Source organism: Nerophis lumbriciformis, linkage group LG32 (assembly GCF_033978685.3).
Source record: "Nerophis lumbriciformis linkage group LG32, RoL_Nlum_v2.1, whole genome shotgun sequence".
Classification (NCBI taxonomy): domain Eukaryota; kingdom Metazoa; phylum Chordata; class Actinopteri; order Syngnathiformes; family Syngnathidae; genus Nerophis; species Nerophis lumbriciformis.
The window spans coordinates 1,780,607-1,800,787 of record NC_084579.2 but is presented as its reverse complement, the minus strand read 5'-3'; the positions used below and the strand labels follow the sequence as shown (position 1 = coordinate 1,800,787).

General features: G+C 37.4%; 1 protein-coding gene across 3 annotated transcripts in view; it reads left to right on the top strand.

Annotated features, from left to right (window-relative positions):
- baiap2b (BAR/IMD domain containing adaptor protein 2b) overlaps positions 1-18,315 on the top strand; it is a 33,845-nt gene extending 15,530 nt beyond the window's left edge. The window contains exons 5-16 of one of the 3 annotated variants that reach the window (XM_061926801.2): positions 6,913-6,924; positions 7,166-7,227; positions 9,465-9,536; positions 9,600-9,737; positions 9,812-9,964; positions 10,106-10,267; positions 10,436-10,517; positions 12,251-12,452; positions 12,517-12,579; positions 12,647-12,743; positions 16,634-16,677; positions 18,127-18,315. In XM_061926801.2, coding sequence (XP_061782785.1) covers positions 6,913-6,924; positions 7,166-7,227; positions 9,465-9,536; positions 9,600-9,737; positions 9,812-9,964; positions 10,106-10,267; positions 10,436-10,517; positions 12,251-12,452; positions 12,517-12,579; positions 12,647-12,743; positions 16,634-16,677; positions 18,127-18,160 — 1,121 coding nt within the window. In that variant the 3' untranslated portion in view covers positions 18,161-18,315. Of the gene's footprint in view, positions 1-6,912; positions 6,925-7,165; positions 7,228-9,464; positions 9,537-9,599; positions 9,738-9,811; positions 9,965-10,105; positions 10,268-10,345; positions 10,518-12,250; positions 12,453-12,516; positions 12,580-12,646; positions 12,744-16,633; positions 16,678-18,126 lie in introns of all 3 variants that reach the window. The other 2 variants (XM_061926800.2, XM_061926802.2) reach the window with 2 other exon arrangements.
- Positions 18,316-20,181: the final 1,866 nt, after the last annotated feature.

Genomic DNA, 20,181 nt, shown 5'->3' with positions numbered 1-20,181 from the left:
TTCACATGTGAATAATTTAAATACAGTCTATTATATAGCATTATTCGCATATGAATAATATAAATACAGTCTATTATACAGCATTATTCACATGTGAATAATATAAATACAGTCTATTATACAGCATTATTCACATGTGAATAATATAAATACAGTCTATTATACAGCATTATTCACATGTGAATAATATAAATACAGTCTATTATACAGCATTATTCACATGTGAATAATATAAATAGTCTTATTACACAGCATTATTCACATGTGAATAATATAAATACAGTCTATTATACAGCATTATTCACATGTGAATAATATAAATACAGTCTATTATACACCATTATTCACATGTGAATAATATAAATACAGTCTATTATACAGCATTATTCACATGTGAATAACATAAATACAGTCTATTCTACAGCATTATTCACATGTGAATAATATAAATACAGTCTATTATACAGCATTATTCACATGTGAATAATATAAATACAGTCTATTATACAGCATTATTCACATGTGAATAATATAAATACAGTCTATTATACAGCATTATTCACATGTGAATAACATAAATACAGTCTATTATACAGCATTATTCACATGTGAATAATAGTCTATTATACAGCATTATTCACATGTGAATAATATAAATACAGTATATACAGCATTATTCACATGTGAATAATATAAATACAGTCTATTATACAGCATTATTCACATGTGAATAATATAAATACAGTATATACAGCATTATTCACATGTGAATAATATAAATACAGTCTATTATACAGCATTATTCACATGTGAATAATATAAATAGTCTATTATACAGCATTATTCACATGTGAATAACATAAATACAGTCTATTATACAGCATTATTCACAGGTGAATAATATAAATAGTCTTATTACACAGCATTATTCACATGTGAATAATATAAATACAGTCTATTATACAGCATTATTCACATGTGAATAACATAAATACAGTCTATTATACAGCATTATTCACATGTGAGTAACATAAATACAGTCTATTATACAGTATTATTCACATGTGAATAATATAAATAGTCTATTATACAGCATTATTCACACGTGAATAACATAAATACAGTATATACAGCATTATTCACATGTGAATAATATAAATCCAGTCTATTATACAACATTATTCACATGTGAATAACATAAATACAGTCTATTATACAGCATTATTCACATGTGAATAACATAAATACAGTCTATTATACAGCATTATTCACATGTGAATAACATAAATACAGTCTATTATACAGCATTATTCACATTATTTTCCCAACTATGTGACCCGAGAGCACATTTCATCCATCACTGTGGTTGTCCGGACTTGAACCAGCGACCACACAACCCCATCTAGTAGTGGAGCATGCTAGCCATCGAGCTAAACCTCCCAACCCACTGACCAGCGCCCTTGAGGTGTCAAGCTGCTAAGCTAGCTGGCACCCGATCATTCTTACGCTAATAACCAATACACAAAAATCCCATGAGAATCTTAAGAAAAAACTATTTTTTTAATTGCCTTGAAGGAAGTCAGACCTGACTAAGCGATTAGTCGGTCAGCATCTCCGCTTCAATCAGTCTTCCTGATGCTGAATTAGTCGATAACTCATCAACTATCTTAGTGACTAGTTGACCAGTCGTGGCTGTCTTAACGATTAGTCGACTAGTCATTGACTATCCTAAAGATTGGTTGACTAGTCATCGACTATCTGCATAACTAGTCGACGATTCATCGAAAATATTAACGTTAGTTGTCCATCCAAACAATTAGACGACTGGTCATCCTCTATCTTAGCGATTAGTCAACTATTTATCGACTATTTTAAATGATTGGTCGCCAAATGATCAATTATCTTTGAAAACAGTCAACTAGTCATTGACAATCCCAGTGTTTAAGTGACTAATCATTAGCTTAGCAGTTATTCGACAAGTCATTGACTATTTTATCGATTCGTTGACTAAACACTGACTCGCTTAGCGATTAGTCGACAAACCATCGACTATCCTAGCAATTAGTCGACCAGTCATGGCTGTCTTAACGATTGGTATACTAGTCTTCAACAATCTTAGCAATTAGTCAACCAGTCATCGACTACCTTAACAATTGGTTGCCTAATCCTTGAATATCGTAGCGATTAATCATCTAGTCATTGCCAATCCTGATGTTAAGTCAACTAATGATCGTCTATCTTAGCAATAACTTAACAAGTCATTGACTATCTTAACGATGAACTAAACATCGATTATCTTTGCGGTCAGTCCACCAGTAATTGACTATGCTAATGATTGATTGACTATTTGTCGGCGCATCGTAGCGATTAGTCAACTAGTCATGGATTAACTTGGCAGTTAGTCCACATTGTTGGAACCAATGGTTTCAAGCTGTGTGACATGGACTGGAACCAGGGACCACATGACCTCCACTTAATAGTGGACTTGCTACCACTGCCCAGCGCTGGGTGTAGTGTGTTAGCACGCTGCCATAAATGAAGTGATCAGCCTTGGCTCCCTCAGTTTCATTTAGTCTTCATGATGCTGAATGACAGCCCGCTCGGCCCCGCCTCCTCACACTACGGCTCGGCCGCCGCCGCCGCCACCGCCACCCACGTTCTTATGTGGGGGCAGCGACTCTGCTCGCTGCTAAAAATAGAAGACTGGATCTCCTGCTCCACGCTTGCCAAACATGGCCGACGACTCCGTGTCTCTTCCTGTGACCATATATGGAGGCAGTCATATGGGGAGGGGGAGGGGGGAGGAAGCTCCTGCAGTTCCTGTTCCTCCTCAATGACCATAAAAGGATTGAAGCATTCTGATGCAGATTTGGAAATAAATGATGCTCAGTCATGTGACACTTGATGAGAGAACATCAACTTCCTGCCAATCAAATCATCCGCTGCTAATTCACAACATTCTCATTCTAACATCAAAGGAAATAACTCAGCACACAGCAAGTAGACCGTCATGTGACCGTCATTTGATGTCATGTGATGTCATGTGATGTCATGTGACCGTCATTCGATGTCATGTGACCGTCAATTGATGTCATGTGACCGTCATTTGATGTCATGTGATGTCATTTGATGTCATGTGACCGTCATTTGATGTCATTTGATGTCATGTGACCGTCAATTGATGTCATTTGATGTCATTTGATGTCATGTGACCGTCAATTGATGTCATGTGATGTCATTTGATGTCATGTGACCGTCATTTGATGTCATTTGATGTCATGTGACCGTTATTTGATGTCATGTGACCGTCATTTGATGTCATGTGACCGTCAATTGATGTCATGTGATGTCATTTGATGTCATGTGATGTCATTTGATGTCATGTGATGTCATTTGATGTCATGTGACCGTCATTTGATGTCATGTGACTGTCATTTGATGTCATGTGACTGTCAATTGATGTCATGTGACTGTCATTTGATGTCATGTGACCGTCATTTGATGTCATGTGACCGTCAATTGATGTCATGTGACCGTCATTTGATGTCATGTGACCGTCAATTGATGTCATGTGATGTCATTTGATGTCATGTGACCGTCAATTGATGTCCTGTGACCGTCATTTGATGTCATGTGACCGTCAATTGATGTCATGTGACCGTCAATTGATGTCATGTGACCGTCATTTGATGTCATGTGACCGTCAATTGATGTCATGTGATGTCATTTGATGTCATGTGACCATCAATTGATGTCATGTGACCATCAATTGATGTCATGTGACCGTCATTTGATTTCATGTGATGTCATGTGATGTCATTTGATGTCATGTGACCGTCATTTGATGTCATGTGATGTCATGTGATGTCATTTGATGTCATGTGACCGTCATTTGATGTCATGTGACCGTCAATTGATGTCATGTGACCGTCATTTGATGTCATGTGACCGTCAATTGATGTCATGTGATGTCATTTGATGTCATGTGACCGTCAATTGATGTCCTGTGACCGTCATTTGATGTCATGTGACCGTCAATTGATGTCATGTGACCGTCAATTGATGTCATGTGACCGTCATTTGATGTCATGTGACCGTCAATTGATGTCATGTGATGTCATTTGATGTCATGTGACCATCAATTGATGTCATGTGACCATCAATTGATGTCATGTGACCGTCAATTGATGTCATGTGACCGTCATTTGATGTCATGTGATGTCATGTGATGTCATGTGATGTCATTTGATGTCATGTGACCGTCATTTGATGTCATGTGACCGTCAATTAATGTCATGTGACCGTCATTTGATGTCATGTGACCGTCATTTGATGTCATTTGATGTCGTGACCGTCAATTGATGTCATGTGACCATCATTTGATGTCATGTGATGCAATTTGATGTCATGTGACCGTCAATTGATGTCATGTGACCGTCATGTGACCGTCATTTGATGCCATGTGACTGTCATTTGATGTCATGTGACCGTCATTTGATGTCATGTGACCGTCATTTGATGTCATGTGACTGTCATGTGACTGTAATTTGATGTCATGTGACTGTCATGTGACGTCATGTGACTGTCATTTGATGTCATGTGACTGTCATTTGATGTAATTTGATGTCATGTGACTGTCATTTGATGTCATGTGACTGTCATTTGATGTAATTTGATGTCATGTGACTGTCATTTGATGTCATGTGATGTCATGAGATGTCATTTGATGTCATGTGATGTCATGAGATGTCATTTGATGTCATGTGACCGTCATTTGATGTCATGTGACTGTCATTTGATGTAATTTGATGTCATGTGACTGTCATTTGATGTCATGTAAATGTCATGTGATGTCATTTGATGTCATGTGTTGTCATTTGATGTCATGTGACCGTCATGTGACTGTCATTTGATGTCATGTGATGTCATTTGATGTCATGTGACCGTCATTTGATGTCATGTGACCGTCATTTGATGTCATGTGACTGTCATTTGATGTAATTTGATGTCATGTGACTGTCATTTGATGTCATTTGATGTCATGTGACTGTCATTTGATGTCATTTGATATCATGTGACTGTCATTTGATGTAATTTGATGTCATGTGACTGTCATTTGATGTCATGTGACTGTCATTTGATGTCATGTGACTGTCATTTGATGTCATGTGATGTCATTTGATGTCATGTGATGTCATGTGATGTCATTTGATGTCATGTGACCGTCATTTGATGTCATGTGACCGTCATTTGATGTCATGTGACTGTCATTTGATGTCATGTGACTGTCATTTGATGTCATGTGACCGTCATTTGATGTCATGTGACTTCATGGTTGTATTGTGCAGGAGAAACGAGCGAAGAACTCAGCTTTTATCATTCATTCCTTCATTTCCCCACACTCTTCCTGCGTGCGTGCGTGCGTGCGTGCGTGCGTGCGTGCGTGCGTGCGTGCGTGCGTGCGTGCGTGCGTGCGTGCGTGCGTGCGTGCGTGCGTGTGTGTGTGTGTGCGTTGTCATGTACAAAAGCCAAAAGCAGTGAAGTTGTCAGGTTGTGTAAAAGGTAAATAAAAAGAGAATACAACAAATCCTTTTCAACTTATATTCAATTGAATAGACTGCAAAGACAAGACATTTCATGTTCACACTGACAAACTTTGTTATATTTTGCAAATATTAGCTCATTTAGAATTTGATGCCTGCAACATGTTTCCAAAAAGCTGGCACAAGTGGCAAAAAAGAGTGAGAAAGAATCTGGAGAAATCACTGCACGTAAGCCATGATATTACACACCTTGGATCCCTCAGGTGGTACTGCATCAAAAAGTGACATCCGTGTGTAAAGGATATCACCACATGGGCTCAGGAACATTTCAGTGCAAGTTAAAACTCTACTATGCAAAGCCAAAACCATTTATCAACAACACCCAGAAACGCTTCGCTGGGCCCGAGCTCCTCTAAGATGGACTGATACAAAGTGTAAAAGTGTTCTGTGGTCTGACGAGTCCACATTTCAAATTGTTTTTGGAAACTGTGGACGTCGTGTCCTCCGGACCAAAGAGGAAAAGAGCCATCTGGATTGTTATAGGCGCAAAGTGTAGAAGGCAGCATGTGTGATGGTATGGGGGTGTATTAGTGCCCAAGACATGGGTAACTTACACATCTGTGAAGGCACCATTAATGCTGAAAGGTACATACAGCTTTTGGAGCAACATATGTTGCCATCGTTATCATGGACGCCCCTGCTTATTTCAGCAAGACAATGCCAAGCCACGTGTTACAACAGTGTGGCTGCGTAGTAAAAGAGTGCGGGTACTAGACTGGCCTGCCTGTAGTCCAGACATTGAAAATGTGTGACTGTTGAACAACTTAAGCTGTACATCAAGCAAGAATGGGAAAGAATTCCACTTCAAAAATGTGTCTCCTCAGTTCCCAAACCTTTACTGAGTGTTGTTAAAAGGAAAGGCCATGTAACACACTGGTAAAAATGCATTTTTTGCAATGTGTTGCTGCCATTAAATTCTAAGTTCATGATTATTTGCCAAATATAACAAAGTTTGTCAGTGTGAACATGAAATATCTTGTCTTTGCAGTCTATTCAATTGAATATAAGTTGAAAAGGATTTGTTGTATTCTCTTTTTATTGACCATTTACACAACCTGACAACTTCTCTGCTTCGGGCTCTTGTAGAATGGTGTGTGCGATGAAGAGATCATGATGGAATGTTTGCAGGTGACAGAATGAACTGAGCATTCTAGCTTGAGGATGTTGATTAACTGCAGCCACTTCCACTTCCTGTTGGCAACCTTTCACAATAATGTGCTGATAGTATGTTGTGTGAAGTATAAATGTAGCTTTACTTTTCTAAAACCAGTTTGTGTGTTTCTTTTTTTACATTGGCCTGCATAATCAGAGGAAACAGCATGTAGGTATACACACGAACACACACACACACACACACACACACACACACACACACACACACACACACACACACACACACACACACACACACACACACACACACACACACACACACACACACAAACTATGACTTCCATCTTCTTGTCTTCTGCTCATGTTTTCTTTTCCCATGCTTTGTGTGTTCTTGGTGTGCTGATGACGACAACAACAACATGACAACAACAACAACATCTTCTCTGCAGGGGAGGTTCTCTTTCAGATGGCTGAAGTGCACCGCAGGATCCAGATCCAACTGGAGGAGATGGTGGGCATGATGCTCACACTAAATGTTTTAAATCACCTTTCTAGTTTAGCATTCTAAAATGTGTTAGCACTGAAGGCTACATTAACTATATATTAGCATTATGCTAGCATGAATGGCTACATTAGCATCGTTTTAGCATTCAAGGCTACATTAGCATTATGTTAGCACTAATGGCTACATTAACAGTATATTAGCATGGAAGGCTACGTTAGCATTGTGTTAGTATTAGAGGCTACATTAGCATTGTTTTAACACTATGGGCTACATTAGCATTGTGTTAGCACTGATGGCTACATTAGTATTGTGTGAGAACTAGAATCTACATTAGCATTGTGTGAGAAATAGAGGCTACATTAACATTGTATTAGCACTAGAGGCTAGATTAGCATTGTGTTAGCACTAGAGGCTACATTAGCATTGTGTTAGCACAAGAGGCTACATTAGCATTGTGTTTGCACTAGAGGCTACATTAGCATTGTGTTAGCAGTAGAAGCTACGTTAGAATTGTGTTAGCACTAGAAGCTACGTTAGAATTGTGTTAGCACTAGAAGCTACGTTAGAATTGTGTTAGCACTAGAAGCTACGTTAGAATTGTGTTAGCACTAGAAGCTACGTTAGAATTGTGTTAGCACGAGAAGCTACATTAGCATTGTGTTAGCACTAGAAGCTACGTTAGAATTGTGTTAACACTAGAAGCTACGTTAGAATTGTGTTAGCACTAGAAGCTACGTTAGAATTGTGTTAGCACGAGAAGCTACATTAGCATTGTGTTAGCACTGGAGGCTACATTAGCATTGTTTTAGAACTAGAGGCTACATTAGCATTGTTTTAACACTACATTAGCATTGTTTTAGAACTAGAGGCTACATTAGCATTGTTTTAACACTAGAGGCTATATTAATATTGTTTTAGCACTAGAGGTTATATTAACATTGTGTAAGCACGAGAGGCTACATTAGCATTGTGTTAGCACTAGAGGCTACATTAGCATTGTTTTAGAACTAGAGGCTACATTAGCATTGTTTTAACACTAGAGGCTACATTAGCATTGTGTTAGCACTAGAGGCTACATTAGCATTGTGTTAGCACTAGAGGCTACATTAGCATTGTTTTAGAACTAGAGGCTACATTAGCATTGTTTTAACATTAGAGGCTATATTAGTATTGTTTTAGCACTAGAGGCTACATTAGCATTGTTTTAGAACTAGCGGCTACATTAGCATTGTTTTAACACTAGAGGCTATATTAGTATTGTTTTAGCACTAGAGGTTATATTAACATTGTGTTAGCACTAGAGGCTACATTAGCTTTGTGATAGCACTAGAGGCTACATTAGCATTGTGTTAGCATTAGAGGCTACATTAGCATTGTGTTAGCACTAGAGGCTACGTTAGCATTGTTTTAACACTAGAGGCTATATTAGCATTGTGATAGCACTAGAGGCTACATTAGCATTGTTTTAACACTAGAGGCTATATTAGCATTGTGATAGCACTAGAGGCTACATTAGCATTTTATTAGCACTAGAAGCTACAATAGCATTGTGTTAGTACTAGAGGCTACATTAGCATTGTGCTAGCACTAGAGGCTACATTAGCATTGTGTTAGCATTAGAGGCTACATTAGCATTGTGTTAGCACTAGCGTTTACATTAGCATTGTTTTAGCACTGTAGGCTACATTAAAATGGTGTTAGCACTAAAGGCTACATTAGCTTTGTGATAGCACTAGAGGCTACATTAGCATTGTGTTAGCATTAGAGGCTACATTAGCATTGTGTTAGCACTAGAGGCTACATTAGCATTGTGTTAGCACTAGAGGCTACATTAGCATTGTGCTAGCACTAGAGGCTACATTAGCATTGTGATAGCACGAGAGGCTACATTAGCATTGTTTTGACACTAGAGGCTATATTAGCATTGTGATAGCACGAGAGGCTACATTAGCATTGTTTTAACACTAGAGGCTATATTAGCATTGTGATAGCACTAGAGGCTACATTAGCATTTTATTAGCACTAGAAGCTACAATAGCATTGTGTTAGCACTAGCGTTTACATTAGCATTGTTTTAGCACTGTAGGCTACATTAAAATTGTGTTAGCACTAGAGGCTACATTAGCTTTGTGATAGCACTAGAGGCTACATTAGCATTGTGTTAGCATTAGAGGCTACATTAGCATTGTGTTAGCACTAGAGGCTACAGCATTGTGCTAACATTAGCCTGGTGTGTTGTGCAGCTGAAGTCCTTCCACAACGAGCTGCTTACTGAGCTGGAGAAGAAGGTGGAGATGGACGCTCGCTACCTCAACGTAAGACCACAATGACCTTTTCCCGCCACTTCTCCCCCGCTGAGCGTGTGCTGCCCCCCGCAGGCGGCGCTGAAGAAGTACCAGACGGAGCACAGGAGCAAAGGCGAGAGTTTGGAGAAGTGCCAGGCTGAACTGAAGAAGCTGCGGCGTAAGAGTCAGAGCAGCAAGACGCCGTCCAAGTACGGCGAGAAGGAGATGCAGGTCAGTCGCCAGCGTCCACCTGCCCTACGCTAATGTCACGCTAACAGTAGACCCCGCCCCCCCCCCCCCCCCAGTACATGGAGGCCGTGAATGCCAAGCAGAGCGAGCTGGACAACTACATCGCCGAAGGCTACAGGAGCGCCGTGTCGGAGGAGAGGAGGAGGTTCTGCTTCCTGGTGGACCGCCAGTGCGCCGCCGCCAAGAACAGCGGCAGCTTCCACGGCAAGGTGAGGCAGGAAGTGGCGTGATGTAAGGTGACCTACATCTGCTGCTTCTGACGGCGTGTGGGCGCCCAAGTGTCTGCCGCCGACAGGAAGTAGCCCAAGTGCTGATGTAACGCCGTTGCCATGGTAACTTGTGTCCCCCAGGGGAAGGAGCTTCTGTCCCAAAGTCTTCCCATCTGGCAACAAGCCTGCACCGACACCGCCCTCCAGTCCCTCCAGTCCCTCCAGTCCCTCCAGTCCCTCCAGTCCCTCCAGACCCTGCCCATGTCCCCGGCGCTGAGGCTGAGTGGAGCCGTCGGGCCGCAGGTGAGTCGCCCCCTTCAGGAGGGCAGAGGCGGCGCAGGACTTATGTAAGCGTGACGCGCTTCTCTCCGCACGCCGCAGAGGCTGATGGAAGGCGGCGCCGGGCCGTCAAACGGCACAGCTAGCGACTACCAGCAGTGGGCGGAGTCTAAAGTGTCGACGTCCCCGCAGGTCCAGAGACACGTGGCGGACGTGTACTCCAACACGCTGCCCGTCCGCAAGGCGGCGCCCGCCAAGAGCAAGGCCTCGCTAAGTAGGACTACTTCCTGTTTTGATTTCAATTCAAAACATTTATAAATATATCAATAAAAAAATTACATTTAATAATACAAAAAATTAAAGAAAACTACTTTCTGTTTTTTTTACCTTATTATAATATTTTTTTTACATTTAAAACAACATTAGATCAAATAAAAACTTCTTCCTGTTTTTTTTTTTTTTTTAATGAACACAAGTAAATTTAAATAAATTATATATTAAACAAAAAAAGTTTTTGACTTTTTTTAAATGTAATTAAATCAAATAAAAGAAAGATTATTTCCTGTTTTTATTTAATTTAAAAAACAAATAGATAAAATTAACTACTTCCTGGTTTTTATTATACATTTAAAAAAAACATTAATTACATGATTAAAAACATTTTTAAAACCCCTTTCTTTTATAAATACATGAATCAAATAAAATTTACACAAAAATTACTTCCTGTTTTTCATTTATACATTTTTTATTTGAAAATTAATAAATTATTTTATATTTAAAAAACATTTCCTGTTTTTTTTTTTTACCTTATTTTATTATTTTTTAAATTAGATCAAATAAAAGCATCTTCCTGTTTTTTATAAAAAATAAATAAATAAAAATAAATATACTAAACAAAAAACTTCTTATTTTTTAAAATTTGATAATTCAATCAAATTAAAAAAAGATCACTTCTTGTTTTTAATTTTCTTTTTTCATTTATTTAAAAACAAAACTACTTCCAGATTTTTATCATAAATTAAAGAAATAAATAAATAAATACATTAATTACATGATTAAAACCATTTTAAAATAAATACTCAAATCAAATACAATTTACACAAAACATACTTCCTGTTTTTCAGTCATACATTTTTTTATTAGAAAATAAATAAATTATATTATATTTCACAACTACTTTCTGTTTTTTGAACCTTATTTTATTATTATTTTTACTTTAAACATAAATAAAATTAGATCTAATAAAAACCGCTTCCTGTTTTTATTTTTTTTAAATCAATACATAAATAAATTAAAATAAATAATATACTAAACAAAAAAACTACTTCCTATCCTCTATTCAAAAAAAATGTTGATCATAAATTAAATTAAAAAAAGACTTCATTTTTTTTCTTTTACTAATTCATTTATTTAATTTAAAAAATAAATAGATAAAATCCTTTTTTTTTTAAACTACTTACTGGTTTTTACTTTAAAGTTAAAAAAAATAAATACATACATTAATGAAATCATTTTAAAACATTTAACATTTAAACTACTTCCTGTTTTTTTTTTTCAAAATAAATAAATATATAAATAAATTAAAATAAATAATATACTAAACAAAACAACTTCTTCCTGTTTTTGTCAATTAAAAAAAATATGAATAATTACATCAAATTAAAAAAGACTACTTCCTTTTTTTTCTTAATTTATTTATTTAATTGAAAAAATAAATAGATAAAATAAATTTTTTAATGAAGACTACTTACTGATTTTTATTTTAAAGTACAAAAAAAAACATTGCTTAAATGATTTAAAAAAATGTAAACTACTTCCTGATTTTTATTTAAAAAATAAATAAATAAATAAATACAAATCCTACAAAAATACTTCCTGTTTTTTATTGAGGATTTTTTTAATTTAAAAAATAGATAAATAAAATAATTCTAATTTACTTCCTGTTGAGCTTGTGATGTCACACGCCCTGTAAAGGTCATGACCGCCATCTTTGCTCCTCCCTGACAGCGGAGACGCGCACGCTGCCGCGCTCCAGCTCCATGGCGGCGGGCCTGGAGAGGAACGGGCGGACGCGCGTGCAGGCCGTCTTCTGCCACGCGGCGGGCGACAACAGCACGCTGCTCAGCTTCAAGGAGGGCGACGTGGTCACGCTGCTGGTGCCCGAGGCTCGCGACGGCTGGCACTATGGCGAGAACGAGAAGACGCACATGTAAGCGACCACTAGGGGGCGGGGGTGAGCGCCACACCGACACTTAACGTTTGTCGCCCGGCAGGCGGGGCTGGTTTCCTTTCTCCTACACCCGCGTGGTCTGCGAGGGCGACTTTCCTGCACGCAAGTACGCCTGAGGGGCGCAGCACCTTTGACGCACCTTTGAGCAAAATGACCAAAGTGTTTTGTTGTAGGCTCCAGCACGCCAAGAGCAGCAGCACAGGAAACCTGCTGGAGAGGGAGGGCGCCAGACAGCCACGCCCCTACGGCGTCATGCCCGCCTTCTCGCAGGTCAGACCGCCACACCTGATAATTACACTATATTATTCATATGTAGTCACATGACACACCTGATAATTACAAAATAATTATTGATATGTAGTCACATGACACACCTGATAATTACACTAATTATTCATATGTAGTCACATGACACACCTGATAATTACACTATAATTATTCATATGTAGTCACATGACACACCTGATAATTACACTCTAATTATTCATATGAAGTCACATGACACCTGATAATTACACTATAATTATTCATATGAAGTCACATGACACACCTGATAATTACACTCTAATTATTCATATGTAGTCACATGACACACCTGATAATTACAAAATAATTATTGATATGTAGTCACATGACACACCTGATAATTACACTATAATTATTCATATGTAGTCACATGACACACCTGATAATTACAAAATAATTATTGATATGTAGTCACATGACACACCTGATAATTACACTATAATTATTCATATGTAGTCACATGACACACCTGATAATTACAAAATAATTATTGATATGTAGTCACATGACACACCTGATAATTACACTCTAATTATTCATATGTAGTCACATGACACACCTGATAATTACACTATAATTATTCATATGAAGCCACATGACACACCTGATAATTACACTATAATTATTAATATGTAGTCACATGACACACCTGATAATTACACTATAATTATTCATATGTAGTCACATGACACACCTGATAATTACACTATAATTATTCATATGAAGTCACATGACACACCTGATAATTACACTCTAATTATTCATATGTAGTCACATGACACACCTGATAATTACAAAATAATTATTGATATGTAGTCACATGACACACCTGATAATTACACTATAATTATTCATATGTAGTCACATGACACACCTGATAATTACAAAATAATTATTGATATGTAGTCACATGACACACCTGATAATTACACTCTAATTATTCATATGTAGTCACATGACACACCTGATAATTACACTATAATTATTCATATGTAGTCACATGACACACCTGATAATTACACTATAATTATTCATATGTAGTCACATGACACACCTGATAATTACACTATAATTATTCATATGTAGTCACATGACACACCTGATAATTACACTATAATTATTCATATGAAGTCACATGACACACCTGATAATTACACTCTAATTATTCATATGTAGTCACATGACACACCTGATAATTACAAAATAATTATTGATATGTAGTCACATGACACACCTGATAATTACACTATAATTATTAATATGTAGTCACATGACACACCTGATAATTACACTCTAATTATTCATATGAAGTCACATGACACACCTGATAATTACACTATAATATGTAGTCACATGACACACCTGATAATTACACTCTAATTATTCATATGTAGTCACATGACACACCTGATAATTACACTCTAATTAATGATATGTAGTCACATGACACACCTGATAATTACACTCTAATTATTCATATGAAGTCACATGACACACCTGATAATTACACTATAATATGTAGTCACATGACACACCTGATAATTACACTCTAATTATTCATATGTAGTCACATGACACACCTGATAATTACACTCTAATTATTCATATGTAGTCACATGACACACCTGATAATTACACTATAATTATTGATATGAAGTCACATGACACACAGCTGATAATAATAAGTGTAGTTATGGCTATGAAGGCAGGTGTTATGTAAGGCTGGTGGGCGCAGAGAAGAGTGACAGTGATGACTCAGCACAATTATGCAACCTTCATCACCTGCAAGACAGCAAAGTGGGCGACATTTTTATTAGTTTTACAATACAGAAGAACTATTAAAGTATTCATAGTCCATGAATGAAGTATTCACCTGCAGTACTTTACAAATATAATGAAGTATTTATCATTTAATACAATACTTTATTATTTAAATATTGTTCAACTCAGTGGAAGAAACAACATATTCTTGCCTTAAATCAACTCTTATTTCCCCTTTTTGACTCAAGTTTCACTGACTCACAGATTTAATGAAAACAAAATTTTCACTGATTTACGGATTGACAAAGGCTCAAGTTTCACCGACTCAAAAATTGACAATTAAATTTCACTGACTCACTAACTGATGAAGGCTCAAGTATTTCTGACTACGATGGACAAAGACTAAGTTTTTCTGACTCAGATGGACAAAGACTCAAGTTTTACCGAATTAGAGTTGGACAAGGACTCAAGTTTCATTGACTGACAGATTGATGAAGGCTCGAGTTTCACCAACTCACAAATTGACGTAGGCTCAAGTTTCACAGACTCACAAATTGATAAAGACTTGCGTTTCACTGATTCACGGATTGATAAAGACTCAAGTTTCACTGACTCACAGATTTGATGAACTACATTTTCACTGATTTACGGATTGACAAAGGTTCAAGTTTCACCGACTCAAAAGTTGACAAAGGCTTAAGCTTCACATGACTCACTGATTCCATGAAAACTTATGTTTCACTGACTCACTAATTGATGAAGGCTCAACTTTTTCCAGACTAAGACGGACAAAGACTCAAGTTTTACTGAATTAGGGATGGACAAAGACTCCAGCTTCATTGACTGACATATGGATGAAGGCTCAAGTTTCACCGACTCACAAATTGATAAAGACTCGAGTTTCACTGACAATAAAATTCACAGAATTACCGATTGACAAAGGCTCAAGTTTCTGTGACTCATAAATTTATAACGACTCAAGTTTTACCGACTCACAGACTGATGAAGGCTCAAGTTTCACTGATTCGTGGATTGATAGACTCAAGTTTCACTGTCTCATAGACTGATGAAGGCTCAAGTTTCACTGACACATGGATTGATAAAGACTCAAGTTTTACTAACTCAGACTGATGAAGGATTTCACTGACTCATGGATTGACAAGCACTCAAGTTTCACTGACTCATTGATTGATAACGACTCAAGTTTACTGACTTGTAGGTGGATGAAGGCTCAAGTTTCACTGACTCATTGATTGATAAAGGCTCAAGTTTCACTGACTCAGACTGATGAAGGCTCAAGTTTCACTGACTCACAGACTGATGAAGGCTCAAGTTTCACTGACTCATGGATTGATAAAGACTCAAGTTTCACTGACTCACAGACTGATGAAGGCTCAAGTTTCACTGACTCATGGATTGATAGAGACTCAAGTTTCACTGACTCACAGACTGATGAAGGCGCAAGTTTCACTGACTAATGGGTTGATAAGGGCTCAAGTTAACTAACTCCGATATACTCGACAAAGACTTGAGGCTCCACTGACTCACAGATGGACAAACTGGTTTGACTGACTCACAGGTGCAACTTGCTGCACATGCGCTCTGTGTCAAAGGACTCGAGTACTGGATTGACTGAAGTGAGTCTTTGAAAGAATGCACCAACTCCTGAATGACAGCTGAGAAGCTGCAGTGACTGTAGACCTGCTGCCCTCTGCTGGCCAGTCTTGTGACTGCACCATGACTCTGCTGCCTTCTGCTGGCCAGTCTTGTGACTGCACCATGACTCTCTTAGTAGACCTGCTGCCCTCTGCTGGCCAGTCTTGTGACTGCACCATGACTCTCTTAGTAGACCTGCTGCCCTCTGCTGGCCAGTCTTGTGACTGCACCATGACTCTTAGTAGACCTGCTGCCCTCTGCTGGCCAGTCTTGTGACTGCACCATGACTCTGCTGCCCTCTGCTGGCCAGTCTTGTGACTGCACCATGACTCTTAGTAGACCTGCTGCCCTCTGCTGGCCAGTCTTGTGACTGCACCATGGCTCTGCTGCCCTCTGCTGGTCAGTCTTGTGACTGCAGCTTCAATCTTTCCCTGCAGGCTGCGGTGGAAGACTACCAGCCCACTCGCTTCAGCAGCACCAGGTCAGCTTGTATTGATCATCTTCTTAAATCAATAACATTATACATTGATCATGTTCATAAATCAATAACATTATAGGTTGATCATGTTCATGAATCAATAACATTAATTGATCATGTTCATAAATCAATAACATTATAGGTTGATCATGTTCATAAATCAATAACATTATAGGTTGATCATGTTCTTAAATCAATAACATTAATTGATCATGTTCATAAATCAATAACATTAATTGATCATGTTCATAAATCTATCAAATTATTAATTGATCATGTTCTTAAATCAATAACATTATAGGTTGATCATGTTCATAAATCAATAACATTATTAATTGATCATGTTCTTAAATCACTAACATTATACAGTGATCATGTTCTTAAATCAATAACATTATAGGTTGATCATGTTCTTAAATCACTAACATTATTAATTGATCATGTTCTTGAATCAATAATATTATTAATTGATCATGTTCATAAATCAATAACATTATTAATTGATCATGTTCATAAATCAATAACATTATTAATTGCTCATGTTCTTAAATCAATAACATTAATTGATCATGTTCATAAATCAACATTATTAATTGATCATGTTCTTAAATCAATAACATTATTAATTGATCATGTTCATAAATCAATAACATTATTAATTGATCATGTTCATAAATCAATAACATTATTAATTGATCATGTTCATAAATCAATAACATTATTAATTGATTATGTTCATAAATCAATAACATTATCAATTGATCATGTTCATAAATCAATAACATTATTAATTGATCATGTTCATAAATCAATAACATTATTAATTGATTATGTTCATAAATCATAATATTAATTGATCATGTTCATAAATCAATAATATTATTAATTGATCATGTTCATAAATCAATAACATTAATTGATCATGTTCATAAATCAATAACATTATTAATTGATCATGTTCATAAATCAATAACATTATTAATTGATTATGTTCATAAATCATAATATTAATTGATCATGTTCATAAATCAATAATATTATTAATTGATCATGTTCATAAATCAATAACATTATTAATTGATCATGTTCATAAATCAATAACATTATTAATTGATCATGTTCATAAATCAATAACATTATTAATTGATCATGTTCTTAAATCACTAACATTATACAGTGATCATGTTCATAAATCAATATTATTAATTGATCATGTTCTTAAATCACTAACATTATTAATTGATCATGTTCTTAAATCAATAACATTATTAATTGATCATGTTCAAAAATCAATAACATTATTAATTGATCATGTTCATAAATCAATAACATTATTAATTGATCATGTTCATAAATCAATATCATTATTAATTGATCATGTTCATAAATCAATAACATTATTAATTGATCATGTTCATAAATCAATACCATTAATTGATCATGTGTCTGCAGCTCTTCAGAAGTCAAACTCATTTCTACAGTCTGAGACTCCGCCTCCTCACGCTTGACCCCGCCCACACCTGCCGACTGACGTGCTATGACGTCACCAGAGGGCGACATGCTATGACGTCACCAGAGGGCGACATGAGTGCCAATATGACACATTTACAGTACAAGTATTCATGTAAAGAGTAATAATACTGTGATGTAATATAATATTATTATTATTATTATTATGCATGTTGTGGCTCGTAAACAAGTAATAAATAAACCTCATAAATGGCAACTTTGCTTTTGTGTTCTCTGATGAAGATGAAGAGGATGTAAAAACTATGTTGATAGAATATTCATGAAAAGAGAAAGTGAAAGTGATGCATAACATGAACACCAGTAATCAGATTACACTTTACTCATTCCAGAGCAGTAATCAGATTACACTTTACTCATTCCAGAGCAGTAATCAGATTACACTTTACTCATTCCAGAGCAGTAATCAGATTACACTTTACTCATTCCAGAGCAGTAATCAGATTACACTTTACTCATTACAGAGCAGTAATCAGATTACATCTTACTCATTCCAGAACAGTAATCAGATTACACTTTACTCATTACAGAGCAGTAATCAGATTACATTTTACTCATTCCAGAACAGTAATCAGATTACACTTTACTCATTACAGAGCAGTAATCAGATTACATTTGCCTTTCCAAAGTTACTGTGTGTTATATCTATTTGTACTAATATCTATGTGCGATACTGAAATATCCCTACCAGATGGTTTTGATCTCATATCAATACTTACATCCACATATGGATCCTTTAGTCATTTCAGGGGCAGCACGGTGGCACTGGGGTTAGTGCATGTGCCTCACAATATGAAGGTCCTGAGTTCAATCCCAGGCTTGGGATCTTTCTGTGTGGAGTTTGCATGTTCTCCCCGTGACTGTGTGGGTTCTACTCCGGCTTCCTCCCACCTCCAAAGACATGCACCTGGGGATAGGCCCCTCCCACCTCCAAAGACATGCACCTGGGGATAGGCCCCTCCCACCTCCAAAGACATGCACCTGGGGATAGGCCCCTCCCACCTCCAAAGACATGCACCTGGGGATAGGTTGATTGGCAACACTAAATGGTCCCTAGTGTGTGAATGTTGTCTATCTATCTGTGTTGGCCCTGCGATGAGGTGGCGACTTGTCCAGGGTGTACCCCGCCTTCCGCCCGATTGTAGCTGAGATAGGCTCCAGCGCCCCCGAAGGGAATAAGCGGTAGAAAATGGATGGCTGGAAGTATAATGTTTGTTGTACTGTAATGTAGTCCATGAATACACATTTACATTTCTAAAGTATAAAGTTTGTTGTTTTCTGCGCTGACAACAAAATGTAACTAAGTCAAATATAGTAATCAGTAAAGTAACTTCTTAAAGGAATAACCAGTAATCTGATTACTTGTTCAAAGTAACTATGAGGTCAGAGGTCACGAGTTCACCCTCTTTTTTTCATGCTCTCTTCTTCTTCTTCTTCTTCTTCTTCTTCTCGCGCTCCTTCTTTTCTCTCCTTTCTTTCTCTTCGCCCTCCTTCTTGACTTTCTTGTCCCGCTCTTTACCTTCTTTCTTCTCCTTCTTCTCCTTCTCCTTCTCCTTCTCCTTCTCCTCCTTCTCCCTCCCTGGAACATCTCCCTCCTCCTCTGTCCTCCTCCTGTCCTCACACACCAGACTCTTCTTCTCCTCTTCACTCCTCAGGGACTTCTGTGGAGGACAGGAGACTTCATCACACACAGGAGGAGCAGGTGGAGGTGGAGGTGGAGAAGAGAAATGTTTGGAGAGGAGGAGCAGGTGGAGGTGGGAGAGAAGGTAGGAGGGAGAGGAGGTGGAAGTAGATGATGTCATGGTAGAGGAGTAGAGATGGTGGAGGAGTAAAGAAGGTGGAGGAGTAGAGATGGTGGAGGAGTAAAGAAGGTGGAGGAGTAAAGAAGGTGGAGGAGTAGAGGAGGTGGAGGAGTAAAGAAGGTGGAGGAGTAGAGATGGTGGAGGAGTAAAGAAGGTGGAGGAGTAAAGAAGGTGGAGG